At 51.6% G+C, this 17,356-nt stretch overlaps 2 protein-coding genes across 5 annotated transcripts in view; one reads left to right on the plus strand and one right to left on the minus strand.

Moving 5' to 3' along the window:
• Positions 1-778: 778 nt before the first annotated feature.
• ACTR1B (ARP1 actin related protein 1 homolog B) lies at positions 779-10,568 on the minus strand. Of its 4 annotated transcripts, none has more exons than XM_027554623.1 (11): positions 10,292-10,568; positions 7,718-7,782; positions 6,509-6,584; positions 5,416-5,541; positions 4,714-4,838; positions 4,272-4,488; positions 4,063-4,155; positions 3,809-3,983; positions 2,351-2,412; positions 2,080-2,120; positions 779-1,885 (listed from the first exon to the last, which is right to left on the minus strand). In XM_027554623.1, the coding sequence occupies exons 1-11, from the start codon at positions 10,337-10,339 to the stop codon at positions 1,783-1,785; spliced, it is 1,131 nt and encodes a 376-aa protein (XP_027410424.1). In that variant the 5' UTR covers positions 10,340-10,568; the 3' UTR covers positions 779-1,782. The 4 variants fall into 4 exon arrangements, with proteins under 4 accessions (XP_027410424.1, XP_027410428.1, XP_027410425.1 ...); XM_027554627.1 differs by lacking the exon at positions 10,292-10,568 and adding an exon at positions 6,754-6,963; XM_027554624.1 differs by lacking the exon at positions 10,292-10,568 and adding an exon at positions 6,754-6,963 and having other exon boundaries at positions 5,416-5,555.
• Positions 10,569-11,294: 726 nt separating this feature from the next.
• C11H2orf92 (chromosome 11 C2orf92 homolog) overlaps positions 11,295-17,356 on the plus strand; it is a 57,647-nt gene continuing 51,585 nt past the window's right edge. The window contains exon 1 of the mRNA XM_027554628.1: positions 11,295-11,385. The gene's annotated coding sequence lies outside the window, so the exon portion shown is untranslated. The remainder of the gene's footprint in view (positions 11,386-17,356) is intronic.

Below are 17,356 nucleotides of genomic sequence, written 5' to 3' on the forward strand. Positions count from 1 at the left end.
CCCATGGGTCCGAGGCATTTCTTTGAACTCTTACCTCTCCCAGGAACATGCCCTGTTTACCTGGCTAACCCCTCCTGGATAAAAGCAAGTCAGCCTGCCCCACCTCCTGGCTTAGACATAGCAATTCTGTACTGAAACAGGCTGTTTACCTTTCTTCCCTGATATGTATGTTTTGGGGAGCAAAGATATGTCTTGTTTACCATTGGCTCCAAACACATAACACTTCCTGGACCTACTGTATGTGTTCAAGTGTTTGATGGAGGCGGAAGAGGGCAGTCACTCCAAACTCACTTCTCACGGCTCCCTCCTCTACCGCCCTTCCTCTCCATGCTGCTCAGCTTCTCCCTTCAGAACCCAGCTCATTGGCACAGCTGTCTACATCTCTCCCATCACCCGCCCTTCTTGTCTGAACTGGGAACTTGCATCAGTGTTGGTGTGTCGGCCTCAGCTTCATCGCAGCCAGGCAGCAGAGGTGCTCCAAACAGAACAGGTGAGAACACAGGCCCACTGAGCCCCACCTGCCACAAGGCCCCATCTGGGAATAAGGGGGAGGAGGGCAGCATGCCACCTGCTTCTCCTGGTGCACTGCAGCAGGCGTGTAAAGAGCCTGGGGAATTGTGCCACCAGGCTGAGAGCCCAACCTCCGGGGCCTCCCGTGCTGCGTCGCCCCACCAACCGCTGAGGCTGCAGGCTTCTGAGCCGCCACCAGAGCCCCACTGCTTTGGTCCCCAGGGATGTGTGAGCAAACAGTGCAAAGAAACACATGAAAACAGAGCCGTGCGCTGGGCCTTTTCCATAATTATTACTATAATGACTTACAAAAAAAGTTTTTTCAGGCAACTGTGTTGAGTTATTGTACATATGTGGGAGAGGGAGATGGGGGTCCTGGCCATAGGGTAAATGAAGACCTCTTTCGTGGGAGAAGGAAATGTGCCTCCCCTCTCCCCCACTAGGTCTGACTCCTGATTAAGTGGCTTCCCCTCAACAAATGAAGACCATTAACCCTTCCTGTCCCAGGTACTGGGGTAAAGGAGAGGGAGCAGCAAGTCCATGAAGTGCTTTGATGGGGAGAAAGCACAACCCGCTGTGGCTGCCCAAACCCCATGCATCCTGTCCTGGTTCCACAGGGCTGGACCCTGGCCCACACCCCCTCACTGGGGTCAGAAGACTGCCCAGAACTCAGTCTATACCAAAGCACCCACCTGGGAAGACAAGAGGACAGAGCGTGAGGGGGTCAGGGACGCCAAGGTGTGGCCTTCTGGGCTGCCCGGTTGGGTCAGGATAAGGATGTGGCACAAGGAACGGTCACACAGCAGAAGGAACTGCTGGTGCCCGCCCCCAGCCACCCCCCCCCCCCCCGCCCCGACCCCGCCACTCCCCAGGGCTAGTCACCCAGGCATCCAGGCACTCTCGGAGGGGTTCTGTCAGAGGCAATGGGGCGTTCCGGTGTCTGGCCTTGGAGCTTGGGGAAGCAGAGAACCATGGGCCTAACTAGCTCTGCCAAGGGGGACACCCAGAACCATCCAAAGCTGGGCCCCTCAATTCCTATCTTCCAGCTCCAGCCTCCCATCCATGCAGCTAACTGTGACCGTGTGTGTGTGTATGTTATGTGTGTGCACGTGTGCACATGTGTGTAGGGGAGGCTTAGGGAAGCGCTGTGGCACCACTTGCCCAGGGTTCAGGGCGTGCAGGGGGTCCAGGCCTCATCTGTGAACCCAACCACAGAGGGTTAAGAACTCTGGTTCCCCCTTCCTCCCAGAGCTACGCCTTCCTCCTTGGCCACTAGAAGGTTTTTCGATGAATAGCCCGGGAGCCGTCCTCTTCATACTCCTTTTTGGATACCCACATCTTCTTAAAAGTGTCCAGTGAGGCCAGGATAGAGCCCCTGTGAGGAGGGAGGGACAGCATTCTTGGGGACCTGAGGGCTGAGCCAGCCACCCGCCCTGGGCGCCCAGGACTCAACTTTTCTAACCTGCGGGGGACATCCCCCCGCCTCCACCTGGCCTGGACCAGCCCAGGAAAAAGTGTCCAGAGCACAGAGGCCTCCTCCTAGGGCCTCGGCTCTGGGTCCCGCCTTACCCGATCCACGTGGAGTACAGCCGTTCCTGAGGGGCTGAGATCTGGAGGGAACAGTACAGTGTAACTGCCCTGCCCTCCCAGCACCCCCATCCCAGCCTTGGGGGCACTTCCCCCAGTGCCTGCAGCCAGGCCTCAGCCAGGAGCCGGAAGGGCAGCAGGGCCGGGCTGGGTGTGAAGTCAGAGGACATCTAACAGTGCTTCTTGCCCTTCCCTCCCCAGGTCAAAGTTGCCCAGCACCCCCATGCCCTACAGGGACTCCCCACAACCTCACCTTGATTTTGACGTCCTTTGGGGCAAGCTTCTTTACTTCACTTAGTAATCGATCACCAAAGCCTGTGAACACAAGGCTGGCTGAACCCAGGGTTCACATCTGACCCTTCATCACTAGCTCCCTCACATCCAACTTCTGGTGCCTCAGCCCCAGCCACTTTTTTTTATTTTTTAAGCTACTATTTTATTTTTTGGCCATGCCATGCAGCATGTGGGATCTTAGTTCTCTGACCAGGGATTGGACCCATGCCCCCTGTAGTGGAAGTGTGCAGTCTTAACCACTGGACTGCCAGGGAAGTCCTTGTTTTAGTCATTCTTGCCAGGAGTAAGGGTGGAGAGAACCACACCAAAGGCAGAAAAGATCCAGCAGTGTGCCTGCAGGTGGGCCCGCTTCCCTCTTCAGGAAGGAAGGCAGCAGGAGATGGAACCCCAAGTCACCCACCACTGCCTGACCCCTACCCTCTCCCCCTTGACACTCCAGAGCCAAAACCACCAGAAGCAGTCAAAGGCAAATGATGAGTCAGGAGAACAAGCAGTCACTTCCATCCAGTAGACAGGCAAACGTCTCGCACAGTGCTGGGACGGGGCTGGGGGACTGCCATAACTGGGGGAGCCTCTCAGGAGGGAAACTTGTGATATCTACCAGGTATCAAGTGCACACATGTGTACCCTCTGACTCAGCAATTCCATCCCTAGGATTTATCTTTCAGGTATCTTCCCATTACGTGAAATGATAGTGCATGCAATCACCCAGTGGAACATTTTTGTGATGAGAGAGAATTTCACCACCTCCAAGGCCATCAGCAGGTTAATGGTTCAATGGCACATCCAGCCCTCAGGGCCAGATAAAGAGAACCTACACAAACATCTGCCGTCTGTGGAGCAAAATCAACAACACAGGAGCTGGAGAGTATGCTCGTGTTCCTGCTCTGTCGCTAAGTCAGGTCTGACTCTTCGAAACCCCATGGACTGTAGCCCGCCAGGCTCCTCTCCATGGAATTCTCCAGGCTAGAATACTGGAGTGGGTTGCCATTTCCTTCTCCAAGGGATCTTCCTGAGCCATGGATTGAACCCATATCTCCCGCATTGGCAAGCTGATTCTTTACTACTGAGCCACCTGGAAAGTCCAGAGAGTAAAGTCCAGGGCTAAGTAAAAAGGATGCTTTATCTAGGCACAGATGTTACCTGAGAAACTAACAATAACTGTGGGGAGGGAACTGGGTGACCAGGGCAATAGAAGGCAGACTTCATCGAATACATTTTAGACCTCATCAAACTTACCATCTATTTGTAAACAAAATTTAATTTCAAATCTATCCCTTAAAAAAAAAAACAAAACTCACTGAACATCCAAAAAACCCACAGAAAATGGGCCATGTCCCAGGATTTCAGGAATTGGGGTGCAGTCTGAGGGCCACACTACCTGTGGCCTCCAAGCCATACCATCCCAACTAGGTACCTTTGAAAAGCGTGGAGCCACCAGAAAGCATGATGTTGGCAAACAGCGTGCGGCGCAGATCCATGTCAGACTTGTGGATGGCGAAGACCAGCACCTCATGGAGTCCCTCACTCTCATCCCCTATCAGGTCTGGCTGGAACAGCAGCTCAGGGGCCCGGAACCGCGCTGGTCCCACCTTCGGAAAACAAGATGAAGTTAGTCCCGCCTCCTCCAGTCCCGGCATCATCACCCGCCTGCGTCCGGCCTGAACTTACGTTGAGCGTGCTGCCGTCTGGCAGGGTGTACTGCACCTTCTCTGTCTCCAGAGCCTCATCCTTCTGCGGGTTGATGGACAGGTAGCAGGCCCGCTGCGGTGGGCAGAGACAGGGCTCTCAGGAGGTGGCCACAGGGACCCGCACACCCAGGGCTCAACCTCATGCTGGGTCCGACCACCCCCGCCTCCCTACTCCCTGCCCCGAGTCACCTCTTTGATGGTCCGGACGACCTCAAACTCAGCCGAGGTGTGAAAGTCCGCCCCCTCCTTGCGCAGCAGCAGCCGGAGGTAGCGGGAGACGTCGCGGCCAGCAATGTCCACCCGCATGATGGAGTGGGGCATGGCGAAACCCTCGTAGACGGGGACGGCGTGTGTGACCCCGTCCCCCGAGTCCAAAACCACTCCAGTCGTGCGTCCTGTGGCGTACCTGTCACCAGGTCAGCATCCCTTCACCTCAGCCACTGAGGCACTGGGACCTCCGCACCCCTGGAAGGGACCCCGGGGCGTGTGCATTATCTGGTCTGAGAAAGGGACCCACAGGCCCCCCAGTAGGGATCGTCATCGGAAGGCTGTTTGTACAGGGAAGTCAGGCGCCACGGCATCCCAATGAGGAGGCCAGAGATGCGAGGACCAGGGCCAAGGGAGCACTCACAGGCTGAGCACGGCCTGCATGGAGATGAACAGGGCCGGCACGTTGAAGGTCTCGAAGAACACCTCCGCCGCCTTCTCCCGATTCTTACTCGGGTTGAGCGGCGCTTCCGTAAGAAGAACAGGATGCTGCAGGAGACGGCAGGGTTGCGGGCAGGTGCAAAGGCAACGTGCAGGCCCCGCCGGGATCTTTCCAGAGAGCCACCTACCCGGGAGCACACAAACCTGCCGTCTCCCATCCCTCCCGAGGGCGCCAGCACGTCATCTGCCAGCAGTGAGTCTTCCAAAGACCCAGCGCCCCCTGTAATATTCTACCTGGCAGCCGCTAGCTGTGCGGACCCATACCCACACAATGCGGGGTGGCAGGGACCCACACCCACACAATGCGGGGCAGAGGGGTGGCAGGGACCCACACAATGCGGGGCGGAGGGGCGGCAGGGACCCACATCCACACAATTTGGGGCGGAGGGGTGGCAGGGACCCCCACCCACACAATACGGGGCGGAGGGGAGGCAGGGACCCACACCCACACAATGCGGGGCAGAGGGGCGGCAGGGACCCACACCCACACAATGCGGGGCAGAGGGGCGGCAGGGACCCACACCCACACAATGCAGGGGCTTCATGCCAGACAAGAGCCAGAGAAAGTGTGGAAGCCTGACGCAGACGCCGCAGGCGGGGCAGGGAGAGGGCGCCGCGGCCCCACCTCCTCCGAGAAGGTCTGCAGCTGGTCCTTAGAGTAGACGTACTGCCAGATCCGCTCCATGTCATTCCAGTCCCTCACCACGCCGTGCTCCATGGGGTAGCGGATGGCCAGCAGCCCCCGGTGCTCCTGCAGACCGGAGGCTGGAGGTGGCAGCAGACACTCACCCAGCAGCTGGTCTCTGCCCTCCGGGGGGCCACCCCTTCATCCGCTCACCGGGGGTCCCTGTGCCCCTTACATCCTTAACCCGGCATGGGTTCATCTGCCCAGTTGTTTCCCTGGCTCTAAGAGTCCAGTCCAGGACCACAGAGGGTGGTGGCATGCTCCCCCGAACCCCAGAGTGCCCCCATTCCTTTCCCCACGGCCCATGTCCTCTACGGTCACTACTAGCACATCCTTCCCTTCCAGCCTCACACACAGCCTGACTTCCAGCTCCACCGCCACTTCAGTTCCTGTCCTCATCAGCGCCAGGAGCCTCTGTGACGGCCGATCCTACGCCAGCCATCCTATGTGGCCCCTCCTGTGGCCACGTGCTGCCACCTCTCCTCCCAGCTCTTCAGCCAGTACAGGTGTGTCTCGCAGAGACCTGCCCTTCAACGTCCCCCCACGACGCGGTCCTTCTGTCCAGTACCATTCTCTCACCCACAGCTGTGGCTCCTGCTGACCGCATTTTCTGGGTCCTCAGCACCCCTTCCTGTCTTCCTCAGGTGCCTCAACTGCACTTGCTGGTCAGTCCCTGCCACCCCCGCCCCCACTCGCTCCTCCTCCCAAGGGCCTCACCTGGCTGTGCAGTCCCTTCCCCACCCCCTCAACCCCCCAGCTGGAGCACAGAGCTGGCCTTCTCGATCAGTCATCAGTCCAAGTGACTCATTTAACCAGTTCTTTCCTCTGTGGCTTCTAAAGGAAGGGGCACGAAGTGGTCTTACTGTGTCGCCTTACACAGGAACCCTGGACCATCTCACAGAGCAAATGGACCACAGTGCTTATGACACCCAGTAGATGGTCCCAGAGAGGGCCCAGGGCCCTCTGACCACCAGTCAAGGCTCCTAGGACAGAAGACCTCAACCCAGGCACAGACAGGCACCACAGATGTTACCTCTGCTTTCGGTCCGATAAAGAGGTCTCCTTCCAGGGCTCCAGCCATCACCCGCATGTGCTTGGGGCGCCCGACACTGCAGGGACAGAAAAGTCAGGGAGATGGGCAGGGGCCATAGCCGAGCCTAGTCTAGGAAAACCAAAGTCCGACTCCAATGGTCAGAAGCTAGGCCTACGGGCCATGGGACCACAGAGCAGGCCTTGGAAGGACAGAAGACTCAGGGTCAGAAGAAAAGGGGTTCCCACCATTTCCCACCAGCCCTCCCAGAGAGGGCCAAGAGGTCTGGAATGTCAGCCCTGGCAGAGGGTCTGCTTCTGCAGCCATGATGACTCAGCCCTCACTGTGGATTTCACGGGGGTAGAACAAGGTGGGGTGGCCCCAGGAAGCAGGGCCATGGCTCCTTCGTAGACCCCTCTCTCACTCAGTCAATCCCGTCCTTCTTCCTGCCAGGGCTTCTGAAACACAGATGCAGCTCTTGGCAGAGTGGACGAGCTACCATTCCAAAATCTCACCCAACTTCCCTGCACATCAAGAGGAACCTTTAATTACACTCCAGGTGAGTTCAGAAAGGACAGCTGAGGCCTGGATACCCCATGCAGGCTTTGTCTTGACATGGCCAGTTACTTCAGGGGCCTGAGGACTCCCCTACCCTGGCTTTGGCCACTAAGCTCTAAGGCCTCCAGGATTTGAAACAAAACACCATCAAGGGAAAACTTCCCAATGGGCTTGAGCGGCCGGTGGAGTGCCCCCAAATTTCCCTGGGTTTCACTCCCCTCTCTCCTCTGCCATCACTGGCATCATGCAGGGAAGGATTCCCCCTGACCGCACAATGTATCTTCTAGAGTCTGAAAATAAATGAGCCCTGAAGAGAGCATTTCCTGGGGGGAAGGAGCAGCAGTAACTCCCCATTCTTTCTCCTCTGGGTTTAGGTCTCTCTTGTGTTCTTGCTGCTGCTACCATGCCCTGTTCCCAGGGGAATGCTGGTGGTAGCTCCTCCTTTCCAGCTCCAGGAGGGACCAAAACCAGACTCAAGACAGCCCAGAGCGCCTGTCTTCTTCCATAGCCCTTCACAGCACCAGCTTCACAAATCTGGTGCTTTCCCTTACAGGCAGGGGCAAGAGTTAGCCTCAAAGAGAGTTGTGACACAAGACCCATGTTCTCCCCAGAAGCAAATCAAAGGGTTAGGAATACTGCCTGAGCAACACTTACTAGTTTGGAAAACAGTATTTGGGAATCTGGTCTCCTGCAAAGCCAGCCTTGATCACCCCGGAACCCTGCGAAGAAAAACAGCAGCTAGATTCCAACATTCATCTCCAGATGAAGGTGGTGCCCTGCTGTGGAGAGGGCTTCCCCCGACAGTAGCCTGGGAAGGAAGCCCGAGATCCTGCCAAGAGGGCAAGGCCATTTACACATACACCAGTGGTTCAAAACTAGGGGCAACTTTACATCTCATCCCCCTAATTTGAGGGCTTCCCAGGTGGCTCAGTGGTAAAGAATCTGCCTGCCAATGCAGGAGATGTGAGGTCAATCCCTGCATTGGGAAGATCCCCTGGAGAAGGAGATGGCAACCCACTCCAGTATTCTTGCCTGGGAAATCCCATGGACAGAGGAGCCTGGTGGGCTGCAGTCCATGGGGCCGTAAAGATTCAGACACAACTTAGCAATGGAGCATGCATGCAGCCCCAAATCTGACAATGTCTGAAGACTGGGGGCAGAGGCTGTTATTGCCATCTAAGTGGGTAGAGGCTAGGGATGCTGCTAAACATCCTACAGAGCACAGGGCACATCACCAAGCATTATCCAAGCCAGAACATCACCAGTGTGGAGATGGAGTACACCCTCCTAGGCACACTTGTGGGTCGGCTCCAGGCAGGAGGACTCCTTAGCAAGAAGCAACCCTTAAGGTTGGTTGCTTATGGTTTTTTTTCCAGATGTTTGAAAAAGCACAGCCCACTCCCCTCAGCAGCTATGGACCACAGACAGGACTGGCTGGGGAAGATACTGGGTGCATGGGGACCAACTAGCACTCCTCTTCAAGTGGCTTCCCCAGAGACAACAGGAGGAGAGCTTGGTCCTGCCACTGCTCCAGCATGGAAGCTGGATGGAGACTTTTAAAGGGATCCTGGTATCTAGAAACCTCCCACCCACAGCAGGAATCAGCATCTCAACCTCTCTCTCCACCACCCATCACCACCCTTGGGGCCTGGAGAGAAGAAATAAACATCCCCTAGAGTTTGGGGGAGAATGGATACATGTGTTCATATGGCAGAGTCCCTTTGCTGTTCACCTGAAACTATCAGAACATTGTTTTTTAATTGGCTATTCTCCAATACAAAATGGGCTTCTTGTGTGGTGTTCATGGTAAAGAACCCGCCTGCCAAAGCAGGAGACAGAAGAGATGCAGGTTTGATCCCTGGGTCAGGAAGAGCCCCTGGAGGAGGGCATGGCAACCCACTCCAGTATTCTTGCCTGGAGAATCCCATGGACAGAGGAGCCTGGTGGGCTACAGCCCATAGGGTCGCAAGGAGTCAGAAATGACTGAGTGAGTGAGCACGCAGGCAATACAAAATAAAGTTTTTTTTTTTCAAAATAAAGTTTTTTAAAAAGAGAAAGAAACAGCCCAGTGGGACCAAGCAGGTTGTTCTCAAAACTCAAACTTGTTGAGTAGCCTGCCAAGAAAGGAAGTGGCTGATCCTTCCTGAAGCCTGATGGAGAGCATCCCCAAGCCCAGCTTCAGCTATCTTATTAAACACCCCTGCTGTGACTCAGGGCCCTCACATGGTTACTCCAAAACAGACAGCCATTCAGAGATTACATGGGGATCATGTGCAAGGGAGACAGATCCCAGAAAGAGCAGTGAGTCATTATTAAAAACTCCAAGGCCCACTGTTCAGAGGTAGACACTCAGCTAGGGGCAGATCCACTGATCCCTGCCCTTTATCTTCTTCCTATAGACCAGAAAGCATGCTGAGCTGAGCTACGGTGCTGAAGGACAAGACCACGATGGAGCCAGGCAACTTTCCTCTGAGGTTTCCAAGCCAGACCCCCAAACTGCTTACAGGTCCTGGGAAGAGTGGTCCTGAATTCTCTCCACTGCCCTCCCAGCTGTGGAACATCCCCTTGGCTCAGGGAGCACTTAAGGAAAGGGTCAAAGCAAGCGAGTGCCCAGTCAGGCAGCGGCGGGTATATGGTTGGCAAAACTTAACGTGCATTTCCGCAGTCCCAGGAAAAGGGCGTAGTGGGGCCTGCCTACCCTGGAAGTGCTGCCTGGGGGTGCAGCACTTGGGAAGAGCTATTGTAGAGGCCCGCAGGTTAAGCGTCCCCTAAAGATGGGGCCAGCAGTGTGCAAAGGGGCAAACACTGTCTTTCCTCCAGTAGGAGGGCAGCCAAAGCCTGAGGAGAGGTAAAGGGGCTGGGGTCGAAACCCATCCAGTGAGCCTACTCTCCACCGAGAAGGGTCCGGGGTGAGTCCCCGGGCCTGGCATATCGGTGCATCGGTCGGTCGCCCGGCTGTACCCCGGCTCTCTAGATGCTGATCAAGCGCTGCCAGACACATGGGACCCCTTCCTCTCCCGACCTCCCCGCCTGCTCAGGGAGCGCTGGGGCTGGGGTTCTGCCACGCTTGCGGGGGGCTGGTCCCGCGGCCCGGGATACAGGGCCAAGAGGGGACAGCCCGCAGGAGTGGCGGGCCGGCAACGAGCCGAGGACCAGGCAAGACGGGCGGGGGTCCCTGAGGACCTCGACTCGTCCACCCCGCCCTCCCCCCCGGTTGCCAAGCCTCACGTTGTCGATGACCACGGGCTGGTTGGCGATGATATCGTAGGACTCCATGGCCGGGCCGGGCCGGCCCTGCCCAGCAGGCGGGCGGCAGTAGTAACCAACGGCTGGCAGGCAGGCAGGCGGGCAGGCGGGCGGACCGGGACCACCGCGGCTCCTGACGCGCTGCTGCGCCCCTCCCACCCCAAGCACGCAGCCTACGCGAGCCCGGCGGAGAATTTCAAGAGGGCGGGCCCCGCGACCAGTCACCGCTCCCACCTAGGCAGATTGACACCCGGAGCCGGGGGCCCGCGAGGGCAAAGGGGCGGGGCCGTCGGGTGCTGGCCAGCCAATGGAGGCGCCGGGAAGAACTGCCCGGCGCCTCCAAGGTAGGCTGCAGCGCGTGCGGGTGACGTCATCGCTCCGCGCTTAAAGAAGGCGCGGTCGGAGCCGGCGGGCTGGTAGTTTACTCGTCCAGGACTCTTGTTTCTTCAGCGAGCAGTCCCCAAGGAGGCCGGCGGTGGATTTTTCACACAAAGCATTTCTTTATTGAGCACTGAGTTAGATCCTTTTCCTTATAAAAATGATAATTTCGTGATAACGGTAGCTGAAGTGAATGCAGCACCAGCTTAGTGCTTGCGCAGCACTTCTGCTCATTTTACATAGATGATTATATTACACCCTTGCAATTTCTTAGGTGTTATTTTCCGATTTTACAGATACGGGGACCGAGGAGCCTCAACGCGTGTGTACCTTGCCCAACAGTTATCCTGTTGGCAGCAGCTGGGAAGAGCACGCGGGGAGCCTCCAACCGCTCAGGGGTCCACAGGGCAAGAAGATACTCAGTCCTGAATTCATTGACCAGACTGAGCTATAGTTATTTGCCGCTCTATAGAACTTTCCCACTAGACTATGAGATTAAATTTGGCCAAGTTGAAGCACAACATCATACAGGAAAGTGCAGAAATCGTTAAGTGTACATTTCAATGAATTATTAACTTGTGAACACTGAGCTTAAAAAACAGCATGAGCAGCACTCCAGAAGCCTCCCGCCCCTCTTGCTCACTGCCCTCTTCTTCCTCGAAAGGGACTGCTATCCTCCAGTCTACAGGTCACCACAGGTTAGTTTAGCCTATTTTGGAATTTTATGCAAGTAGAATCATAGTTATGTGTTCATTTGTATCTGGTGTCTATGCGTTCATAAAATGGGTCAGCGTGCAACTGTTTAAAATAATGAAGGAGTTCTATATAATCTGATATGAAATACATCAGGACATATGGCTAAGTCAAAGCAAAGAAAGGCAGTCACACTGTCCAGAATGTTTTATGTGTGAATGGCTCTGAAGAATGTCTGAGGAACCTTCAAGACTTTTTAATATGGGGAAGGGGGACCACTGGCAAAGGTGGGGGAATGAAGAGCAAATTCTTTGTACAATGTGAACTTTTATTTTAATTTTTTAATTTGTTCATATATTTGTGCATGGGTGCTGGGAAGCCTGGTGGGCTGCCGTCTATGGGGTAGCACAGAGTCTGACACGACTGAAGCAACTTAGCAACAGCAGCAGCAGCAGCAGCTGAGTTGCTCAGTTGTGTCCAGCTATTCTGTGGCCCCACGGACTGTAGCCAGCCAAGCCCCTCTGTCCATGGAATTTCCCAGGCAAGAGTACTGGAGTGGATTGCCATTCTCTTTTCCAGGGGATCTTCCTGACTCAGGGATCGAACCCACATCTCCTGCGTCTTCTGCATTGCCATGCAGATTCTTTACCACTGAGCTACCTAGGAAGCCCCTGTTCATGTATATATTACTTTTTCCTTATTTTTAAGTTGTGGTAAAATCCATGCAACATACAATTTACCATCATAACCCATTAAATTCTCTTAATTTCGGGTATAGTTGGTTTGTAATGTGCAGTTTCAGGTGTACAGCAAAGTGAATCTGTTATACATATATCCACTGTTTTTAAGATTCTTCTTAACTCATTTTAGAATATATGGTTCAGCAGTATTAAATACATTTGTAATATTGTGCAACAATTATCACCATCCATCTCCATAACATTTTTCACCTTATAACACTGAAATGCTGTACTCATTAAACAGTAACTTCCCATTTCCCATGTGACAGAATTTCCTTCCTTTTTATGGCTGAAGTATATCCCATTGTATGTACATACTACATTTTGCTTATCCATTCATCTGTTGATGAATTCTTGGGTCTCTTCCACATTTTAGCTATTGTAAGCAATACTGTTGTGAACATTGGTGTATAAATACTTCTTCAAGACTCTGCCTTCAATTCTCTGGGATATATAACACCATATGGGATTGGACTGGATTAAAGATTTACTGAGCATGGCCCCACCCATCAGAGCAAGACTCAGATTCCCCACAACTAGTCCTTCCCATCAGGAGGCTCCCATGAGCCTCTTACCCTTATCCATCAGAGGGAAGATAGAATGAAAACCACAGTTACAGAAAACTAACCAAACTGATCACTTGGATCACAGCCTTGTCTAACTCAATGAAACTATGAGCCGTGCTGGATAGGGCCACCCAAGATGGATGGGTCATGGTGAAGAGTTTTGACAAAACGTGGTACACTGAAGAAGAGAATGGCAAGCCACTTCAATATTCTTGCCTTGAGAACCCCATGAACTGTATGAAGAGGCAAAAAGATATGATACTGAAAGATGAACTCCCCAGGTTGGTAGGTGCTCAGTATGCTACTGGAGAAGAGTGGAGAAATAGCTCCAGGAAGAATGAAGAGGCTGAGCCAAAGCAAAAAAGAACACCCATTTGTGGATGTGACTGGTGATGGAAGTAAAGTCTGATGCTATAAAGAACAGTATTGCATAGAAACCTGGAATGTTAGGTCCATGAATCAAGGTAAGTTGAAAGTGGTTAAACAGGAGATGGCAAGAGTGAACGTAGACATTTTAGGAATTAGTGAACTAAAATGGACTGCAATGGGCGAATTTAATTCAGATGACCATTATATCTACAAGTGTGACCAAGCATCTCTTAGAAGAAATGGAGTAGCCCTCATAGTCAGCAAAAGAGTCCAAAATGCAGTACTTGGATGCAATCTCAAAAATGACAGAATGATCTCTGTTTGTTTCCAAGGCAAACAATTCAGTATCACAGTAATCCAAGACTATGCCCCAACCAGTAATGCTGAAGAAGCTGAAGTTGAATGGTTCTATGACGACCTACAAGATCTTCTAAACTAACACCCCAACATATGTCCTTTTCATCACAGGGGACTGGAATGCAAAAGTAGGAAGTCAAGAGATACTTGGAGTAACAGGCAAATTTGGCCTTGGAGTACAGAATGAAGCAGAGCAAAGGCTAACAGGGTTTTGCAAAAGAACGCACTGGTCATAGCAAACACCCTCTTCCAACAACACAAGAGAAGACTCTACACATGGACATCACCAGATGGTCAATACCGAAATCAGATTGACTATATTCTTTGCAGCAGAAGATGGAGAAACTCTATACAGTCAGCAAAAACAAGACTGGGAACTGACTATGGCTCAGATCATGAACTTATTGCCAAATTCAGATTTAAGTTGAAGAAAGTAGGGAAAATCACTAGACCATTCAGGTATGACCTAAATCAAATCCCTTATGATTATACATTGGAAGTTTCAGATAGATCCAAGGGATTATATCTGATAGATAGAATGCCTGAAGAACTTTGGACAGAGGTTGGTAACATTGTACAGAAGGCGAAGATTAAAACCATCCCCAAGAAGAAGAAATACAAAAAGGCAAAATGGTTGGCTGAGGAGGCCTTACAAATCGCTGAGAAAAGAGCAGAAGCAAAAAGCAAAGGAGAAAAGGAAGGATATATCCATCTGAATGCAGAGTTCCAAGAATATCAAGGAGAGATAAGAAAGCCTTCCTAAGTAATCAGTGCAAAGAAATAGAGGAAAACAATAGATTGGGAAAGACTAGAGATCTCTTCAAGGAAATTAGAGATACCAAGGGAATATTTCATGCAAAGATGGGCACAATAAAGGATAGAAATGGTATGGACCTAACAGAAGTAAAAGATATTAAGAAGAGGTGGCAAGAATACACAGAAGAACTGTACAAAAAAGATCTTCATGACTCAGTTAACCATGATGGTGTTATCACTCACCTACAGCCAGACATCCTGGACTGTGCAGTCAAGTGGGTCTTAGGAAGCATCACTATGAACAAAGCTAGTGGAGGTGATGGAATTCCAGCTGAGCTATTTCAAATCCTAAAAGATGATGCTGTGAAAGTGCTGCACTCAGTATGCCAGCAAATTTGGAAAACTCAGCAGTGGCCACAGGACTGGAAAAGATCAGTTTTCATTCCAATCCCAAAGAAAGGCAATGCCAAAGAATGCTCAAACTACTGCATAGTTGCACTCATCTCACACGCTGGTAAAGTAATGCTCAAAATTCTCCAAGAAAGGCTTCAACAGTATGTGAACCGAGAACTTCCAGATGTTCAAGCTGGATTTAGAAAAGGCAGAGGAACCAGAGATCAAATTGCCAACATCCGTTGTTGGATCATAGAAAAAACAAGAGAATTTCAGAAAAACATCTACTTCTGCTTCATTGACTATAGCAAAGCCTTTGACTGTGTGGATCACAACAAACTGTGGAAAATTCTGAAAGAGATGGGAATACCAGACAACCTTACCTGCCTCCTGAGAAATCTGTGTGCAGGTCAAGAAGCAACAGTTAGAACTGGACATGGAACAACAGACTGGTTCCAAACAGGGAAAGGACTACATCAAAGCTGTATATTGTCACCCTGATTATTTAATTTATGTGCAGAGTACATATAAATGTGGAATGCTGGACTGGATGAAGCACAAGCTGGAATCAGGATTGCAGGGAGAAACATCAATAACCTCAGATATGCAGATGACACCACTCTTATGGCAGAAAGGGAAGAGGAACTAAATAGCCTCTTGAAGAAAGTGGAAGAGGAGAGTTAAAAGATGACTTAAAATTCAACATTCAGAAAACTAAGATCATGGCATCCAGTCCCATCACTTCATGGCAATAGATGGGAAAACAGTGGAAACAGTGACAGACTATATTCTGGGTTCCAAAATCACTGCAGATGGTGACTGCAGCCATGAAATTAAAGAATGCTTACTCCTCGAAAGAATAGCTATGACAAACCTAGACAACATATTAAAAAGCAAAGACATTACTTTACTGACAAAGGTCCATCTAATCAAAGCTGTGGTTTTTCCAGTAGTCATGGATAGATGTGAGAGTTGGACCATAAAGAAAGCTGAGTGCCAAAGAATTGATACTTTTGAACTGTGGTGTTGGAGAAGACTCTTGAGAGTCCCTTGGACTGCAAGGAGATCAAGCCAGTCAATCTGAAAGGAAATCAGTCCAGAATATTCATTGGAAGGACTCATGCCACCCATGCTTTGGTCAGTTTGTGAAGAACTGACCAATCGAAAAAGACCAAGACCATGATGCTGGGAAAGATTGAAGGCAGGAGGAGAAGGGGATGTCAGAGGATGGGATGGTTGGATGACATCACCGACCAGATAGACATGAGTTTGAGCAAGCTCCAGGAATTGGTGATAGGGAAGCCTGGCGTGCTGCAGTCCATGGAGTTGCAAAGAATCGGACACGACTGAGTGACTGAACTGAACAGACTGATGGGATTGCTGATTTATATTAAAATTCTGCTTTTGATTGCTTTAAGAACTGCCAAACTCTCTTCCATAGTGGATATGTTATTTTTCATTCGCAACAACGGTGCACAAGGATTCGACTTTCTCCACAGCCTCATCACGGTGGTTATATTCGGTTTTTGTTTTGTATTATAGCCATCCTAATGAGTATGAGATTGTAGCTCATCATTGGTTTGATTTGCATTTCTGCAGTAATTCATGCAGAGAAGGCAATGGCACCCCACTCCAGTACTCTTGCCTAGAAAATCCTATGGACGGAGGAGCCTGGTGGGCTGCAGTCCATGGGGTTGCTGAGGGTTGGACACGACTGAGCGACTTCACTTTCACTTTTCACTTTCATGCATTGGAGGAGGAAATGGCAACCCACTCCAGTGTTCTTGCCTGGAGAATTCCAGGGACAGGGGAGCCTGGTGGGCTGCTGTCTATGGGGTCACACAGAGTTGGACACGACTGAAGTAGCTTAGCAGCAGCAGCAGTGATTCATGATGTTGCATAGCTTTTAATTTTCTTATTGGCCACTTGTGTATCTTCTCTGGGTAAATGTCTACTCAATTCCTTTACCCATTTTTTCAAGTTTCTTTTTAAAAATTGTTTCCTTGTTTGTTTATTATTTTTGGCTGTGCTGGGTCTCTGTTGCTGTGCGCAGGCTTTCTCTCTTGGCGGCGGGTGGGGGCTACTCCCTTGTTGCAGTGTGCAGGCTTCCCATTGTGGTGTCTTCTCTTGTGGAGCATGGGCTCTAGGTGTTCGGGCTTCAGTAGCTGCAACACAGGGGCTCACTAGTTGTGGCTCGCAGGCCCTAGAGCGCAGGCTCAGTAGTTGTGGCTCGAAGGCCCTAGAGCGCAGGCTCAGTAGTTGTGGCACACCGGCATGTGGGATCTTCCTGGACAGGGGATTGAACCTGTGTCCCCTGCACTGGTGGAGATTCCTAGCCACTGTGCCACCAGGGAAGTGCTTTTGATATGTTGCTTTTTAAAATGAAATATGAAATGGAAATGAAAAAGTATTTGCATACCAAACCTCTGAGCTTTAGAAGTGCCAGGGTCCAGCTTGTGAAGAGTCCTCAGGACTCTTGTCAGCAGGACAGTGGTGCTGGAGAAAGAGTGCCTGAGGCAGGGCCCCCAAGGTACATTCTGTTAAAGGTCATTTGGCACCTTTGTTAGTTATCAGTTGACCTCGTGCGTATGAATTTACTTCTGGACCCTCTGTCCCATTGATCTATATGTCAGTACCACATGGTCTTATTCATAGTAGGTTTCTCTATCTTGAAATCAGATAATGTTAAGTCCTCTTTTGTTCTTTTTCAAATTGTTTTGAAAAATCTGGATCCTTTGACTTCTGCACAATTTGGGGATCAGCTTCTCCATATCTTCGAGGAAGCCTCTTGGAAT

Source organism: Bos indicus x Bos taurus, chromosome 11, assembly GCF_003369695.1.
Source record: "Bos indicus x Bos taurus breed Angus x Brahman F1 hybrid chromosome 11, Bos_hybrid_MaternalHap_v2.0, whole genome shotgun sequence".
NCBI lineage: Eukaryota > Metazoa > Chordata > Mammalia > Artiodactyla > Bovidae > Bos > Bos indicus x Bos taurus.

What these genes read in the sequence shown, in the direction of transcription:
- ACTR1B (XM_027554623.1), bottom strand. Translation starts at nt 10,339, where the DNA reads ATGGAGTCCTACGATATCATCGCCAACCAGCCCGTGGTCATCGACAAC. An exon ending in AAATACTGTTTTCCAAACTA is followed by an intron (nt 6,585 to 7,717) that starts GTAAGTGTTGCT and finishes CTGTCCCTGCAG; the next exon opens with TGTCGGGCGCCCCAAGCACA. An exon ending in CAGACGGCAGCACGCTCAAC is followed by an intron (nt 3,984 to 4,062) that starts GTAAGTTCAGGC and finishes TGTTTTCCGAAG; the next exon opens with GTGGGACCAGCGCGGTTCCG.